This window comes from Patiria miniata, unplaced genomic scaffold (genome assembly GCF_015706575.1).
Source record: "Patiria miniata isolate m_02_andy unplaced genomic scaffold, ASM1570657v1 HiC_scaffold_18, whole genome shotgun sequence".
Taxonomy (NCBI): domain Eukaryota; kingdom Metazoa; phylum Echinodermata; class Asteroidea; order Valvatida; family Asterinidae; genus Patiria; species Patiria miniata.
In genome coordinates, this window is record NW_024037056.1 from 13390897 (window position 1) to 13408791 (window position 17895).

General features: G+C 39.8%; 2 protein-coding genes across 3 annotated transcripts; one reads left to right on the forward strand and one right to left on the reverse strand.

Moving 5' to 3' along the window:
- Window positions 1-121: 121 nt before the first annotated feature.
- On the forward strand, window positions 122-11147 carry LOC119724693 (serine/threonine-protein kinase Nek6-like). Of its 2 annotated transcripts, none has more exons than XM_038195864.1 (14): window positions 122-218; window positions 1315-1496; window positions 2152-2323; window positions 2955-3100; window positions 3741-3793; window positions 4173-4300; window positions 4785-4886; window positions 5380-5459; window positions 5682-5848; window positions 6582-6737; window positions 6959-7155; window positions 7410-7537; window positions 8015-8119; window positions 9037-11147. In XM_038195864.1, exons 2-14 carry the CDS (start codon window positions 1414-1416, stop codon window positions 9122-9124), a joined length of 1605 nt encoding a protein of 534 aa, XP_038051792.1. In that variant the 5' UTR covers window positions 122-218; window positions 1315-1413; the 3' UTR covers window positions 9125-11147. The 2 variants fall into 2 exon arrangements, with proteins under 2 accessions (XP_038051792.1, XP_038051793.1); XM_038195865.1 differs by having other exon boundaries at window positions 175-191.
- Window positions 11148-11737: 590 nt separating this feature from the next.
- Window positions 11738-17630, reverse strand: LOC119724695 (transmembrane protein 18-like). The gene is made up of 5 exons (XM_038195868.1): window positions 17435-17630; window positions 15624-15741; window positions 14826-14880; window positions 13803-13896; window positions 11738-12928 (listed from the first exon to the last, which is right to left on the reverse strand). Exons 1-5 carry the CDS (start codon window positions 17504-17506, stop codon window positions 12833-12835), a joined length of 435 nt encoding a protein of 144 aa, XP_038051796.1. The 5' UTR covers window positions 17507-17630; the 3' UTR covers window positions 11738-12832.
- Between the last annotated feature and the right edge of the window lie 265 nt (window positions 17631-17895).

A 17895-nucleotide genomic window follows, 5' to 3' on the forward strand; every position in this document is an offset into this window, starting at 1 on the left:
CATTGAAAGAGCAAGTGCGAGTTACCGGTACTCGGCGCGGCGGAATCCCGCACACATTGGCTATGAAAAGGTTGAAAAGGGACCAGTGAAATTTATTAATACAATTAGTTGATGCCTACAGAGGGCGCTAGTCAAAATAACTGCGAGAAAAATAAGCAAACAGATCACTCACTGGAAAAACGGCGAACAAGGTGCTCCAAAAAGAGCCGATTTTAGTGGCAGGTTTGACTTTAAATTATGCAGAATTGTTAGGTAATTGAAAGAACATGCCATGAAATGTTTCTTAACAACATGATAGACTTTGAATGTCGTTGATCAGTTTTATCCTCGGTGTTTCGTGGCTTTTTTGCATTTTTGCAAGTAGACTTTATGGACCACAAATTCGCTGCCTTGTGGAGACTCACACACAATAGTGAACAAAACATTGTAAACGTCTCCACAGGGCAATTTCTATAGATGAATAGGTCTCCACAAGGTTTTCACGAAATAGATATATGGGTTTTACTCAAAAACTAGGAATTTCCAAGGTATGTTTATTTGTCGCAAATGGAAGAGTTTTAGAAAAGGGATATTAATTCCAAATTTCAGCCCAGGAAACTTATTCTGGTTAAAATAAGAGCATTTTGAAAATTCACCTTCAAAATTGAACACTTTACTACACGGGAACAAAGAAATGTCTCCACAAGGATACAAATTTTGGAACTGGGGATGGACAATGTGTATACTGTGTGATTGAACATTTGTGCTGCCTTCGAATTCTTGCTCCTTGCTAGTTTGTAAAATGTATGCTTGTATTATTGTTTGTATAATATAGAATGAAGGGTGATGGCTCCTTTGTACACAATTTAAATTGAAAATGAAAAATTGAAATATTTTGATTGCTTGAGTTTTGTATCAGCAAAATAGGCCTAGTCGAGAAAATTGAAGGGGGGGGGGGCGTCTCCTTCATTTTTAAAAAAAGCCCAGACAAGACGCTATTTGTTTTGGAAAATATGTTGCAACCTGACGCCACTTCAGCGGTTGTGTACAAAGTCTATGCTATGGAGAGTCCAAATTGGAAATTTTTTCTCTGTCCCAGATTCATGTCTATGTCTTATCATCATAATATTTGCAATGACTGACCTTCATTGAGATGATATATGAAGAAAAAAGTGGCGACAGGTTGCAACATTTTTTTTACGCGACCTAAAAGTAAGATTACAATATCCTGATGCCTCTTTTAATACTTGTTTGGGTTCCAAAATTATTGGAAAAAGTGGCATCAATAATACCCAATTTTTCCGTAGTAAATTAACATAATTTGTGTTTGGACAGCTCACCTGTAAAATGTCCGCCAAGTAGCAGTAATTAAGCATCTTAACGCTCAGCAAGCCTCTGGGTACCAGACAGTACACCCACCCAGATGGTATCTCCATGGAGATGTACGACAAAGTGACGACCCTAGGGACAGGGTCAGGAGGAGCGGTGTATTTGGTCCGACACAAGGAAACAAAAAAGTAAGCCTGCTATTCCATTTTTTCTTGTATACTATCAGTTAGAAATCTTGTGACACTCATTGGTTTATTTATAGCAGTGAAGACGCTAATGTTCATTGGCTGAATACATTGTGGGCAGAACTTTGAGATTGGCAGTGAGGGAAATGTCTAAGAAATTCACCAAAAACTGAGCAAATTTTAAACATCAATAGAAGTTTCCAAGTACCTTTTCTGATTGAGCTCTTTGGTCTCGACATAGTAGCAACTGTGGCCATTTAAATTTGTTGTTGGTCTCACTTTTTGTTGAAAGAGTGTTGTCATTGCATTTGTTTCACCTCTAAATGATCAACTTCACAGAGTATTTTGTAAACCTGGATCATGTCTGCCCGAAAGCATCGATACTCATGACTGGGTAGACCCAATGCCAGTAACGCTTGTTGTGGTTGAAATCATCGTAAGTCCTTCACAAGTCTCACAAGTCCACTACAAGTCCATCACAAGTCCTCCAGTCCCAATTCAACTCACAAGCTATTCAAATGAGCTTTGACAAAGGCATTCCTTTGTTATTATTCATTACTTGTGACTGGACTTGTGACATTGACTTGTGATGGCATGGGTGTGGCTTGTGATGGACATGATGACTTCAATGCTGAAAATAATATTTTTTGGTGTGCAGGTTACAAGCTCTGAAGAAGATCCAGCTTGATGAGAAACGCAAGACTCGTACTAGGGAGGCGGTCCAACGCGAGGCTAACATCCTATCAGAGCTCAGACATCCACACATTGTCACTTACTACGAGTCGTTCTTTGAGGAGACGCCAGACGCTGTGCATCTCTGCATTGTGCAGGTAGGCAACATTTCAGAAAAGTTGAATAGGAAGAAATTGGTTGGAGAGGGATTTTTTGCTTAACTTGTGGAGTGCTCTGGTCCAGTGGTTACGGTGTTCAACTCAACCGTGGAACGTGGGTTCGAACCCTGATGGGTTACACGGTGCTTGTGTTCTTGGGCAAGACACTTTACTACAATTATCCACCCAGGTGTATAAATGGGTACCTCTGAAGGTAGAGACTAGAATGGGCTGATCTTGATCGGCTGCAAAAAACTGGCTGCAAAAAACTGGGGGTAATAATTGCAAAGCGCTAAGCACTATTTAAGTTATTATTTTTTTAATTACATGACAATACCATATACATATAGTGCATTGCAGAACCCTAGTGTACTCACAATTAGCAGAAATGCTTATAATCATTGGGGACAAGATTTTTTTAAAGTAATAGAAAAATGCCAAGATTAAATGTCAAATGTGTTTCCTGATTGACTTGCTATATGTGGCTGACCATCATTTATCAATCAAAATTTTACTTTTGGATAAGTGGCAACTACTGGTTGCACTTAATCTGCTTGTAGTGCACTGGAGCAGCAGTCCAGTGGGCTGCGGTACAAATCCCGGTTTAGTTAGTTTCTTGATAATCCTGCAGGATTACTGTGATGGAGGCAACCTGGATGAGAAGATTCAGAGGCACAAGAATCGTGGAGAGAATCTCGAGGAAAGCCAGATCATGCAGTGGTTTATACAGCTGCTCATGGCTGTACAGTACATACACTCCATGAAAATACTACACAGGTGAGTATAAGGCTGAATAAAAAAAAAAACATGTTTCTCGTCTGGGTTTTTGAAAAAAAGGAGGAAGAGGGGCTTTTAATTTTTTTATTTTTTTCAAGATGGCCGCCATTTTAAAATTTCCTGCAACCGTTGGTGTTTCCACTGTTCAAAGACACTTTAAAATGAAAGACAAGTTGGACAAGAAAACTGAACATATTTAAAGTGTCATTTAGAGTTGTATTGGTCTACAATGAACAGTTTTAGATGCAAGTATTTATTTTCCGATGAATTTGTGGACTTTTTCGGTGTTTTTTACTGCATTTTTCAAGAATAAAAAATAATTAAAAAAATCCAGGCGGCCTCCAAAAAGGAAGCGGGCGGGGACGAGAAACATGTTTTTTTTTACTTTGGCTTATCGGAACCTGTAGTCCGAAAACTAAGCCACGTTCGCATTGCACTTTATTTAGTAAAAGTTACTGTGAGTGATTGTTAAAAGTCCATTGTGGTTATTCTTCCGTACTTGGAATTAATTTTGGCCCACGGAAGGACGGTCACAAGAAAATCTTCAGTGATGTGAAACTAACAATGTAATGTTTTCGCGACCCAGTTGGCCCTGTAAAACTAACGCTGCAGTAAACAAAATATTTGTATTTGCTTGCAGAGATTTGAAGGCACAGAATGTCTTTCTTACCAAGAAGAATATGCTGAAGTTAGGTGAGTTAATTCGACAAAACTTAAAAATGATAAGGGCTACTCTTTGCAGCTCCGTTGTGCAATACCACTCCACTGCCGCCAAGGGTACATGACTTTGCTCTAAACTACTTTAGACCCTGTTGAGATAGCTTTGCAAGATTTCTTTTCCAAGAGAACATAAAATCTGAAACCCAACTTTGACATAGAATCCCCAGAGCTGTAGAAAGATTTGGACAGGTGTCTTTTTAAGAGCACCCGCATCAACTTTGTACATTTCTGCATTGATCCATTGTTTACATAGTTTTCCTTCAAATTTGCATAACAGTGCCATTGACAGATGTACACCGGGCACAATAGAAACTAAGCAGTTTTTATAATCGTCCTTGTGCTTGGTTTTCAGGTGATTTTGGCATAGCCAGGACATTAGAGCACACCATCGACAAAGCTAGTACATGCGTTGGCACACCATGCTACCTCAGCCCAGAGCTGTGCCAAGATATCCCGTACAACAACAAGTCCGATTTATGGGTAGGTCTTTCTGTTAAAAAAAATCTTATTAACCCTAAAGTAGCCAGGTTATTTTGACCATCTCACAGCCGGTGGGGGTGGGGGTGGGGGTGGGGGTAAAATCGACCCTCCCCCACCCCCCTTCAGATCTCGGCCATTAAGCGACAAAAAATTATGAAACTCAATGCATGCATAGAACAACTTAATATGAACATACTTAAGAATTTTCATGACTATAGGTTAAAGGGTTTTGGAATTATCGACTAATTAATTATTTATATGCACCGATGGTAATTCTGCTTTGTGTACACTACATACAGAGAAATTCAGATAGATTTTTTTTTCGCTGCGCAGTAACCTATGGTCAGAATCTTATGTTTTTGGTATCAAAAGATGCGCAAGACTCGAGGCTAAACAGTCAGGACAGTTCGGGTCAGGAAAATGAATGAATTTGTGTTAATAACGTTTTCCTTGTTTTGCCTTTTTTTGCCCCCTTGTTTTACAGGCCTTAGGATGTCTTTTGTTTGAGATGTGCGCCTTTGCTCCAGCCTTTGATGCAAATAATCTTATAAGTCTCTTCTACAAAATTGTAAAGTGTGAATATGCAGTAAGTACATCAATATATCTAGAAATGTAAATAGTGTAGCAAAGTTCTTATAATTGAAACGAACTATAAAGGAAAGAAAAACTCAGAACTTTTTAAACCACTTGGATTTTTTTGAAAAACAGTCAACAAATAACATGATTGGTTAAAATGGCTTTTTTTTTTGGTGGCTAATTGCAAGTTGCTATTTTGTATCTGAACAAAGTGTCGAGGAAAATTTGTTAAACGTAGTTCATTCATGTAGCTACTGCGAATTTAGAATTGAAGCAGATTTACCAGTGAAGTTCACAATGAATATTCAATTTTCTAAGGAAAGTTTCTTCAACATGACATCAATGCATATAATCCAGTAGTTTACAGATATTATGGAATCTTAAAAAAAACCCATTTAATTGTTTGAAATTGCCTGAAAGATGACAGAGGGTTATAAAATGTTGAGTACAGTTTTTCCTTTTATATTTTTGACAAACTTACCTGGTTTAAATTTTGTCCCTAGGAAATTCCGTCCATGTATTCAGATGATATGAAGCAGCTGATAGCAGCAATTCTAGTCAAGGAACCAGACCAAAGACCAGGGTAACTTAATTTTTTTTTTTTTTTAAATCAGGCTTAGTCCTAGCCCCTTGGCCCTTTTTGCTAGGAACCATCCTCAATCCTCCAAAATCCTCCAAAATGTTGCACTTATGTTGAAATGATGGATACCCACTGCCTCAATCCTTTAAAAGCCTCCAATAGCCCTGCCTCACAAAATGCATTCATCCTCAATCCTCCAAAATCCTTTCCCCTTTGTTCCATCAGAGCGAATGCTCTGCTAGCCTTCCCCTTCGTCCAGAAACATCTCAACCTCTTCATCACCGAGAAGGAGGTCCAGTGGCAACAGGTGCTGCTGGTTAGGCAGTCCATAGATTCCAACGCATCGGACAACGGCAGCAAAGCGAAGAAGGCGGATCACAGCCACAATATAGGTGAGTGTGGGGTTTGCGTACTGTACGTTGGTTAGAAAGGTGTCCAGTGTACTGAGCTGTCCACCCATCATTTGGGACAGGTATTTTAAAAAGATGGAGCACTTTCAAGAAAATGCGCCCATTTTGGCTCGAAAAGCATGAAAACTTTTCAATATCTGGTCAAATGAGCACTTTTCAGCTAAAAAATGAAATAATGGGGAATTGAAGGGAAAAACTGGAATGAAAAGATTAAATAAACTTTACTTCATCAAGCTCATAATTATCAACACTTTCTAGCTCCCAGTCCTTGAACCCCAACTCTCTAGGCATTTTTCTAGGATGCAACTTCAATCCTGCACGATCCTCCAACTTCCTCCATGTAAATATTGCATACAGCCTCATCAATCCTGCAAAATCCTCCGTTATTTCTTGGATGTGTCTCTTGGAGGGGCGACCACTGCCTCAATCCTGCAAAATCCTCCAGCAATCACTGCCAATATGTTGAGGCAGAACCAGTGACATCCATGAGCAGTGCAGAGGTTTTTCAAGTATAATCTTGGCTGAGCAAACAACACAAGGTCCGGCCCAAGACCTTGACACAGTGCATCCTCCAAAATCAGCAACACACTCTTGCCACATAGCCTCAATCCTGCAAAATCCTCCATTTTGCAAAGTGGATTTTGGAGGATTTGGGAAGGTTAGGGTTAGGGTTAAGTATTCAGAGAGATTTGTAAATGTTTTCCCCGTTGCCCAGATACCCCAGTCAGGAGACCCTTGGAACCCAAGGATTCTGGGGAATACTCGGACGACTTCTCTAGCAGCGAGAACGGCGATGATGATGACGATGATGATGTAGTAGATGAGGTGCTCAGTGAATGCAGCAGTAAGAATGGAGATGAAGACATCGAAGGTGAATAAGAAGTTTGATTTTATATTCATAAATACTTAAGACAGTTTACCCATTAGTTCACACCCTAGCTCACCACCTTTTGCTTACAAGTGCAGACGTCTTAACACTCGACCACATATTCAGGCCTAAAAGGTGGAAACAGATCTTAAAATGAACCGCAGAGAGGCAGCTTTATGCCATAGCATCTCTCGTTGCTGAAGCTATTCCCATGCCTTTTGCAGAGATTGTCGAAGAAGTTGTCGGGAGTTGCAGTGACGACGACGATGCGGACCCATCCCGGGGGCTGCTAAGCCCCTCCCCTCATTCATCTGCAGCCACGCCCTCCCCCAACCACAACGGGGGGAAGACCCCTAGCCCTCTCACCCAGCCGGGAGACCAAGAGTATGCTGACGACTTTGAGGATGTCGACTCAGATGCGGTAGGAACAGAAACATGCTATATACAGATGAGCTTAGCAAAAACATGTTAATAATCGGCAAAAGAGGTCATGTGATGTATAGCAGTGTTGTAGTGCTCGGGCTTGTTCTCATTCTCATGCTGGAGTACATTTTCTTGGTACTCGTACTCAGACTCATGAAAATGTACTCGTACTTGCAAAAAAAAATTACCCATACTCTCTTTGTGCTTGCACTTGTACTCAGACGAAGTACTTGTTTGTTTTTTTGTCAACAGAATTTGAAAGAGATCTTGAGCCACGCCCGGACGGCCATTGGGGTTGAGGCAAATTATGAAGATGACTTTGAAGACGAAATGGAAGAGGAACAGAGACCGACCTCCAGATGCAAACAGCTGCTTAGAGAGTAAGTCAGCGCAGGGTTGCTCAGTTGGGAGCAAAGCCAACCATGTGTGATTGTGTGCCCCGGTGAAGTTAATTATTTATTTATTCCACATTTTAAATGGTTATTATTATTATTATTATTAATAATCATTTCTGGTAATGAAACCAAGGATTCCTCAAAAGTACCCTAGGCACTGTAGCTCGCAAGCCTGAAGAAACCTGTAGAGAGAAGAGGATGAGAAGAAAACACAGTTTTAGAGGTGGGAGAAAACGCCCAGAAGAAAATTCTGGGGAAAAACTACGGAATCAGGCAGGGACTGAAAAGCCAACCCACATATTGGCCTAGGCGGGATTCGAAAGTACCGCTACGCCAACCTGACTCCCATTCGGTGGAATCCACTGATCTACCATGGGTCGCAGTAAATCATGTCAGATCAGAAACCTGATCCCTATGGAAGCAACTCAGCATTCACTTGGACTTCTTTTTACCGTTTTCTAGACACTGCATCGATTCTCTTGGTGAGGAGGTTTTTGCCAAGATCCAGGCCCAGTGTGGCAAGCGTGCATCCTCCAGTCCTGAGGAACTCTCTCAAGACATGGTCAGGTAGGTGGTTTAAAGGAGAAGGGTGAATGGCAGCACTACAGGGTGAGTCAAAAAACAAACCCAAATGTTAAGACCATTGTTTTAGGGAAGTTCTACATGTAGCACTTTCAAAATCTAGGATATTAAAGTCCAATTCATAAGCTTTCTTTTAGTACAAGAATCATTGAAATCACTCATGTACTTTTCAAATTACGGAATTTTGAACACAACCACCATTTTAAGGTTCTGTCCACGGATCGGAAAAAAGTTCAGTGTTCTTTCAGCAAAACGAAAACAAGTCACATAGGGATGTGTGTGAATTGTTTTCGTTTTGCTGAAAGAGCGCACACCTTTTTGGTGATCCGTAGACAGAACCTCAAAACGGTTGTTGCGTTTAAAATTCCGTAACTTAAAAAGTACACAAGTGATTTGAATGATTCTTGCACTAAAAGAAAGCTCATGAATTGGGCTTTCATATCCTAGATTTTGAAAGTGCTACATGTAGAACTTCAATAAAACAATAGTCCCGACATTTGGGTTTCGTTTTTTTTTACGCACCCTGTACTACTGTTGGGGCCGTGCTGAATATAGACAAATCCAGCGGCAGCCATTTTCGGTGGTGGCGCACGGCTCCCGCGAGTCGCGCTCAGGTATTACACGCGCACTACAGGCTCCTTCGACCAATAGGATTACCAAAATGCGCATGCGCATCGTACTTAAGAACACGTGCAGCATGCGCGTGAGCGTGACACCACCGCAGTAAAAGCTTTCTGGTCGCCAGATTCCACTAAACCAAATATTTGAACATCACCAGATATCAGAATGACATTTTTATCAATTCAGATATTCAAACGATGTGAGTAGTCTCCATGAGATTTTTATGAATGCGATGGTGTTTGAAAACAATCATCATAACTGACTCCTTTTCATATTTATAGCCTTCAGTTGAAGCACACTGTGGAGAACGATCACATGGAGACATGCTACCTGGTTAGTGAGCTTCTTGGGGAGACGGCGGCAACGTAAACCAGTTTGTGAAACGGGACCATGTTTTTAAAAATAAACTCCAAGTTTTTTAACTAAAAACAAAGACCTTGCATTATATGTTGATGAGCAATTACAAATGTCAGACACATGCAATGGCTATTGGTAAGGGCCAGTCATAACTCGAACCCGGGACGAGTTCCAGACACGTTGCGGGTAGAATCATTCACTTTGTCCGGAAGAAGCTCTGCATTTGTCCCGGACATGTTCCGGGGAAACTTTCATTAGCAACTGTTTACTCACCAATACTGATAACTTCATTGCGGGAAGATTGCGGGGAAGTTGTTCAGAATCCTGCAACTTATACCCGATGCAATGTCCGCAGCTTTTCCGGAACTCGTCCTGGATATGAACTGAGACGGGCCCTAATCAGCAATACAGTCAAGCTTGGTAGGCTGTTCCTCGTCCAACCATCATTCTTTAACCAGTTTGCGCCGGGATTATTTTGACAAGAACGAAACGAGGCGTGGAATTACTTGTCACTCGACCTCAAGCCAGGCGGGTTGAAGCCATCACCCTCGGGCAGCACACTCATATTTCCGGCCTCGCTCGCTGTGAGCGGGTCGCGGACAGATATTTCTGGCCTCGCTCCCTGCGTGTTTATCTGTCATCTGTTCCGAATACTGCAAAACTTTTGTGTGAAAACACGGCCCCCGGCGCGAACTGGTTAACCGGCATTTGAGTTAAACAATCATTTAACTATGGTTTCTGATCAAACTTATCTTAACAATGGTCTTGTTTTTGATAGTGTAGCAGTTATAACTATTGTACGAATCACAGACTTGGCAAGCTTCCGAAGGTTTGAAAAATTGTGAGAGATAACTGTAAAATCAGCTCACATATGTGTAAATTTTGTGAAGTCTTTTAGGACTTTCACTGAAAATGATGTGGGTGCCAGTACTGTTTAGATATTGTGCAGCTTTATATTCCTGAATAGTTCTTCCATGCTAAGAGGCCATCAACTTTTTTTCATCATTTTCAAGAGCGAACGAACCGTATACTGGGGGAGGGGGTTAATTAGATGGCCTTCTACACTTCTAAAAATCACTCAAAATGATAATACATGTGCCTTTCTCCATGATAAGCAGAGATTTATCAATTTTTCTTTTTCGGTTTGTACTAGTATGGGGAAAGGGGTCTCTGTACGCTCGTGAAAATGATGAAAAATAATTGGACGGCCTCTAAGCAATATTTGTAAATTCCTGTGCCTTGAAAGTGCGTGAACCATTTAAATGCTTCCCTACGCTAGATGTATGTTCATTATATTGTTCTTCTGGCCTTAGATTATGTACATTGCCTTACCAGTGAAAAGGTGCCTTAAAAAGCAGAGAATTTCTTTTGCAACGTTTTGTTTGCCTATCAATATTAACCTTAACTACCCCAACCCTTCAAAATCCAACTGCATGTTTTTTTGGAATCTGTTGGAGTGAGTACTGCACTAGTAAACTGATTCTGCTTTACATGGGGTCAGGCATACCACCATAATCAGAGTCCAACAGTTTGGGTGTTGATGGTGTTGGATTTTGCAAGAGTGAGGAAGGTTCCTAGTAAATCACTCAAGGGGTTAGGGGTAAATAATTGTCGTCGTTTAAAACAAGTAAGTCACATTTAAAACTTACTTGACAATTCCTGTCATTCAAAACTAAAATTCTTTTTTGATATTGTATAAAGTGAGATTTATGTATAAATGAGAATTTTCCGTTTTTAATCATCGAATCAATTTTGGATACAACGGTGTCAGTGATCAATTTGTAAAAATCAAGAAATGCCTTAGTTGTCCATTTTAGAGCAAAGGTGTAAAAAGTATTCAAGTATCTGTGTGTATATATTTGCTGCTATTAAGATATGCAAGGAAAAAATGATATAGTTTTTCTAAGAAAAAGCATTATTAAATATTAAAAGACGAAGCATTAATTATTTTGGGAATTTTTGAAAGGGCGGCTACGAAACTGGTTTTTGACAATTGAACACTATGTGTTTGCATAATGTATGTGGGTGCATTTAATACGCAGACTTTTGAAAATCGTAATGCAGTATGCACAGGCATTCTGAATGACGAGTTGTGTTCTGTGGAGACTGTACTTCTAAGAGATTGTGGAATGTTCGAAAACATTTCCGTCATTTTTTGGGTATATGTAGCCTAAGGCGTGATGAAATAAAAACGACTATTGTTTCTGTCATGAAATGAGTACAAAGGGTACTTTTGAGAGCTATTTTTCAGGTCCTGTTTCGACCCGAACGTGTAATTTGTGTAAAAGTCGTCGTTGCGGGCAGCAAACAGAACACAGTAAATTGTGGCGTAATAAACTGGACTCGTTTATGCTACTCTGCATCGGGAGTCCTGTTTATTACGTCACGATTTACTGTGTTTTGTTTGCTGCCCGCAACGACGACTTTTACACAAATTGCACGTTCGGGTCGAAACAGGCATGACAGGACTTGAAAAACGGCTCTCAAAAGTACCTTTTGTAATCATTTTATGACAGAAACAATAGTCGTTTTTATTTCATCACACCTTAGGCTACATATACCCGAAAAATGACGGAAATGTCTTCGAGCATTCCACAACCTGGTTGTCCGCCAAAGCAGCAGATATACAGAAATTCAGAATTTATTCTGCAGCTGTTCGCTGCATCAGCCCTTCCGTCCTGAAGTATGTTTTACCACTGTAACTTTAAAAGTTTTATGATTTTTAAAAATTATCATACAAGTTGGCACTCACATTGGTTTAAGCCCCATTTTGGATTCAGTCAGGTTGGCGTAGCAGTTCTTTCCTCGCCTTCCACCGCTGTGACCTGGGTTCGAATCTCGCCTGGGCCAACATGTGGATTGGGTTTTCAGTCCCTAGCGGTACCTGATTCCGTGGGTTTTTACCTAGAATATTCTTAGGTTTTCTTCCCACCTCTAAAACTGTACCAGAAATAATAACAACAATAATAATTATGATACTAGAAATAACTACGGGGAATAGTTAGATATGGTGTCATGACTATGGTACATTAATTTCATTAAAAAGAAACCCACAACTTATAATACTTCTTGTATTTTTTTTAAGTTAAAAGCATAAATAAGAGTTTGCGCAATAAAAGAAAGAAATATTTCACAAGATGATTCTAAACATGTAGCTGAACTTCTATGTGTGTTCCTTTTTTTAACATTGTAATGCATGTACATGTATGAAATTTAAGAGAATACTATATGCAGAAGATGATTTGTGTTTTCTATAGAACACGTGTGCATGCCGTTTTTTACTTGAGGGAGCTTGGCCTATTCAACACAACTTGCCAATGTCTCATCCCAAAATGTCGACAGAAACTCGACAAAAAATACCTCCAAAGCACTTAAAAAGGCTTCAACTCCCTACTGTCTTTTACTAATACACATATAAGTACTGGACCAAGTCCGCCACAATCCGTCAATAACGCTGCTTCCAATGCATGCTTTGCTTTAGGCCTCCAGGCCCAAGTCCATCATACTCCATCAATATTTAGTCACACCAGGCCTGCAGGACCAAGTCCCCCAAAATCCATCAAAATGAGGGATGGGTTTTAATGGAGTTCGGGAGGTTTAATAGGGTAAAGCATCAGGAACAGAATTTTATCACAATAAAATAATAATAATAAGTTAAACCTGACCCAAAGCACAATCAAATAATATCTCAGGAAGAAGATACCTTCGTTGATCATCTTCTCACTTGGCTTTAGCCTCCTCCTGTTTGCTTTTGTGCCTGATCTCGGCCCGTTTCACTTTGACGAGAAGGTGGGCTGTCTGATACATCCAAATCATCTTGAGAAAGAAAAACGTGAAAATACACGTAGGAGTCAAAGTGAAACAAATTTGGTACAGTTTGAAAAGGACAAGTTTTTGGAATTGGAGATTTAAGCTTTTAAGTCTTAGACTAATTCAGTCCATTGCTATAAAAACCACTTGTTCAACAGGTAATACTATTTTGCAAAACTGATTTCACACCCACCAGAACCGCTGTGAACTTTAATCTAAAACATCTTAGATTTTTGTTTCTTACTTTTCCCCTGTATACTCTTAATCATGATTTCCTGATGAGCGTGATTACATTTACGCGACAAAGTCCTGCGACTTTTATAGCACAATCTTTGTTTAATCAAATTTTAAGTGATTTTATCGCACAACACTAAAAGTTGTATGTTTTTCACATGGAACTTGTGCCTAAACTGATTGGTTTTAAACGATGTACAAAAAAAATCCAAAACATAAAAAAAATATTGGGACACGCATATGGGATATTACGTCCATGCAACAAAATACATATCTTGGCTAAATTAACGATTTGATACACAATCACAATCATAAACTGGCTATATAAACAACCTGATAATAATTGCCACATAAAAATTTGCTTTAACATGGATCTGATGAAAGGTCACTTCTTTGAGGCAAATTATGGAAAGAATGTTGCAACCTGACCCCACTTTTTGTCATATTATCTGCAGTCCATGAAGGTCAGTCATAGCAAAAATGTTGAAAAGACGTGAATCTGGGACCGTGAAACATTTCCAATTTTGTTAGAAAATACTTTGAAAATGCACTCAACTCTCCATAGACTTTGTACACAACCAAAGTAGTGTTGTCTGGATACTAGATTCTTTCCCAAATAGTAAGCAAATTCATTTTGCACACTTACCACAATCAATAAGCAGTTACAGAGCAATGGAAGACTGAAGACGACCGCGATGAAAAGACCGTTGGAATCAAAATATTGCTGCTTTGAAAATGATCTGTAGAGAGGAAAATATAACAACTTGGTTGGATATGGATCCTTATAATGTAGCACTTTACTAAGATCAAAGATCTTATTATTACCCCTGATCATCAGGCCAATGAAACATTCCAACAACCATCTCAGCTCCCTGGGGAGTATACAGCTCGATGCTGCCATTTCGGGGCAAAGCAGTTAAAATCAACCACACTAACCATCTCTGCCCTCACAGGTACCCATTTACGCCTGGGTTGGGAGAAGCAATGAGTGACAAAGTGCCTTGCCCAAGGACACGCACCATAACCCCCAGAATGGACTCGAACCCACAACCTGCAGAATTACCCGCAAAGCATGAATTCAATGCCCCACAAGGCCCACAGAGCTCATGGCAAGTTGATGTGGTGGTATTCGTCCGTTATAAATTTTTCATTTTTTACGTAACAATGTCAATCGCTTTTGTTACTTAGTTTGAAGTCTAGGGACTACAACAATCATGGACGTCATGAGGGGGAGGGCCCCCCCCCCCTCGGGAAAAGGGGGGGGGGGGGAAGGAAAAAGAGGTGCGAAGCCACATACACTGTACATGTATTGCTGTCAATTTGAGGGGGGGGGGGTAGGGCAACTGCAAATGTTCCCACGCCCACGCTCGGGAAATGATAAGTTGAGAATATAGTGTTGAAAAAGTTCAGAAATTTTGGGGAAAAATGTGCTTCCCCCCCCCCCCTCCTCTCCCCCGGACAAAATCCTGGCGACGCCCATGACCACAATATTAGCTAAATGTACTGACACATACATGTATTAACATTGGCCGAGTAAAGCAAGGGGGGTTTGACCCAAAAATGTGACGGAAGTAACAGTGTACAATACTAGTAATGTGGGGGGGGGGGGGGGGAGGAATGACTGAATTCTGTTCTAAATCAAATTAGCCATTACGTAAACAAGACTTACTCGTAATTTAAAGCTGCATACTCGTTGATGGTTTCCGAAAAATAGATAAGAATGACTGCAAAATAAAAAAACAAAAACAGCATCAGTAAATTTTAAAAAGTTTCTCATCCGACCTTTTTTCAAAAATGAAGGAGGTTCCCCCTCCCCCCCCCCCAGATGCAGATTTTGCAAGACGGCCGATGGATTCTTCAATTTTCATGACTATTTTGCTCACACAAACTTTTAACCCGTCTACATAGCTGCATTGTGTTGGAAACAAATAAAAAGATGACAGTGTGTCCTGAAACAAAGGGAACCAGATTTTTGGGGACTCAGTGCTAAGGCGAAGTAAAAAAAAAAACATGTTTAGCGTCCCCGCCCGCTTCCTTTTTAGAGGCCGCCTCCTTTTTTTTTTTTTTTTAAAAGACAAAAATTGATAAATTTTAACGATCTCTGACGAAAGAAATCGTATTTTTAGACTTTTAAACCGTGTATAAAGCTGTGGAAATAGTCAATGAGTCCAAGTGGCGGCCATTTTGAAAAAAGCTGGTAACCATCTTGAAAAATAGCCCGGCCGCGTTGTCTTGAAAAATGTGTCGGGCGGCCATTTTGAAAAAAAAATGAAAAAAAAAAAAGGGCCTCCTCCTTCCTTTTTGTCAAAGAGGCAGGACGCTAAACATGTTCTTTTTTTTAATTTTGCCTAAACAATCAACACAATTATGTATTTGGTTTGGAATTTGGTTTGGTATGCAGTATTGAGAGTCACAAATTTTCCGACTAGGTAAATATCAACTCAATCTGTTCTTCAGGCTAACTTACGGAGTAAGAAAAAGTAGACAAGTTGCACATTGAAGTATTTTCTAGTGAGGACCGTGACCGCAGCACACACAGCGTGGAATAGCAGCAGTGTGATCAACCAGGGTTCCGTCCAGTCAATCTGAAAAGAAGAAAACAAGAGAAAGACCGAATAATAAAAGTGTGGACGTGTCAAGTTGGAGTCAATTTCAAATATTAGAACACTATGTACATGCCCGTTTTCACAACTCACTAGGCCATTGCTGGATCATGCTGCACAACGGTGGAGGTAATTTAATTCCTTTCATAATGCGCTGTACAATATAGCAGGCAAATATCGTTTACTGAAGATAGTGGATATTTTGCCGGAGGTAATGACAGCAAACTAACGTTTACTAAAGGTTTGCCGGCATCAACAGAGGGTGCTGTACTCTTTAAGATAGGGCTGAATTATAAGATGTATTAAATTCCCACCAAAAGCTGTGTAGCACATTTGGTGTAGTGGTTAAGCAAAGACTCTAGTAAGCGGGATGACTCGGGTTCGATTCCGACCGCACCACATTTTTAAATTTTTTTTTTCTCATCCCCAAATAAATAAGAATACTCTTCTTTTATTATTTTAACATGTCTCAAACATTTTTTTGCAGCGTATTACATTTTCTTTTTCAGATTTGTGGCTCTGGAGGATTTTTTTTTAAAAGGGAAATATAGTCCAAAATTATAAAATGGTCTGAATCCCATCTTGTGAATACAAGGTTACAACGATAATTTTGGCATGGAGCCAGACTAAAATTTGTCACTGGAAAATGTTTAAGTACAAAAAAACAGTAACTGCGCATGTTCAGTGCATATCCGGCAAACTAACGTTTACTAAAGGTTTGCCGTCTCCGGCAAAATATACACTGCCTAATTTAATTCCTTTTATAATGCGCTGTACAATATAGCAGGCAAATATCGTTTACTGAAAGAAAGCCTGCTAAACGGAATGAATTCCATATAGGGACGTCATTTGACACCCTGTGTACCAACCTGTATGAGACTGGTCTGAAAAATTCTAATGTTATTCGTTAAATGTTTTCTAGCTAAATCATGCTGCTGGATTTGCCCTGCTAAATTTGACCTTTTGCGACATGATTGTTATCGCTTTCTGATGGCCGAGTGATAGGGCCTAGGTCATTACAGGGAAAAATTAATGACGTCCGTATATGGATTTTTTTTGGCTAAACTAGTAGTAAAAAAGTACCAGGCAAATTAACACTTCCTTGAAAAAGCATATTTCATATCGCAACTGGACAACACAATTTCCAACAATACAACATTGATGTAATCCTTATCTTTAGGACACCTCTATTTTTCACAAGTTCTGTTCAAAACTGACTTTGGCAATGGACTGTCCAGTACCAAAGTGACCTTTGCAGGCTAAAGAAATCTTTTATCTTCTGATTAATGTTCTAAAGTTGTAATTTTGAAAGCACTTTCAAAGAAAATGTGACTTTCCTACCTTTTTTGCAGTTTGCCATCTTGGTTTTTGAGTCTGTTTACTGTTTGTCATTGCCGTGTTTTACCCCCTAATTTCCCTCATAAATCAAAGCCCTGCCAGCCTCTTTCCACAAAATTAAACCTGCTGATATTCAAGAAGGGTCATACTGTTCAGATATAAGACAAGAAATATCAGAATGTCACTTTTGAGTGTCATTTAGTCAGCTGTTTTGGTGAGTCTTGTAACCTTATATAGGAACGGGGTCCTAAAAGTAAGGATTACCGAATTTGTAGTTGAACATGTTGAAAAGCACTGTATTCAATTTCAAATATCGGGAATCGTTTCCTAAACTCACGTGTTCCAAGAAAGCAAACATTCCATCGATGTCGTCCACACCCACGGCATCTTCTGGCAACTCCGGGGCCATTTTTGAACCAGTTTAATAACACGTTTTTCCTCTTCAACTCCGCGCAGCAGACGACAATTTGTAGCTGCAGTGAGTGAGGTCGACGTGTAATTGAAGCAGCGCCCTCTACTTTAAGTTTAAGTTTTATTAAATAGAGGGCGCGCTACATAAATAGTGGTCTCCACAAAGCCGCAACACGGATGCTGCAGTATTGAACAAAAAGAACAAGTCGGTTTTCGAACAAAAACTCAAGAAATACAAGATGTATTAAATTGAAAATTCGTGCACTGATTTTTTTACAATGAGTAACATGGAGACTTCGAATTTTATGAGAAACCGTGAAACAGTGAAAATAATATGATCGTAACAATTCATTGTTTTAAACGCGAAAAATCCACGTTGGATTCGGA

Excerpts from the sequence above, each read along its gene's own strand:
- LOC119724695 (XM_038195868.1), bottom strand. The coding sequence starts at position 17,506 with ATGGCCCCGGAGTTGCCAGAAGATGCCGTGGGTGTGGACGACATCGAT. Across the intron at positions 14,881-15,623 it reads TGTCTACTTTTTCTTACTCC|TCATTCTTATCTATTTTTCG; the intron begins GTAAGTTAGCCT and ends TTTATTTTGCAG. Across the intron at positions 12,929-13,802 it reads GTAACTGCTTATTGATTGTG|ATGATTTGGATGTATCAGAC; the intron begins GTAAGTGTGCAA and ends TTCTTTCTCAAG.
- LOC119724693 (XM_038195864.1), top strand. The coding sequence starts at position 1,414 with ATGGAGATGTACGACAAAGTGACGACCCTAGGGACAGGGTCAGGAGGA. Across the intron at positions 5,460-5,681 it reads GAACCAGACCAAAGACCAGG|AGCGAATGCTCTGCTAGCCT; the intron begins GTAACTTAATTT and ends TTGTTCCATCAG. Across the intron at positions 8,120-9,036 it reads CTCTCTCAAGACATGGTCAG|CCTTCAGTTGAAGCACACTG; the intron begins GTAGGTGGTTTA and ends TCATATTTATAG.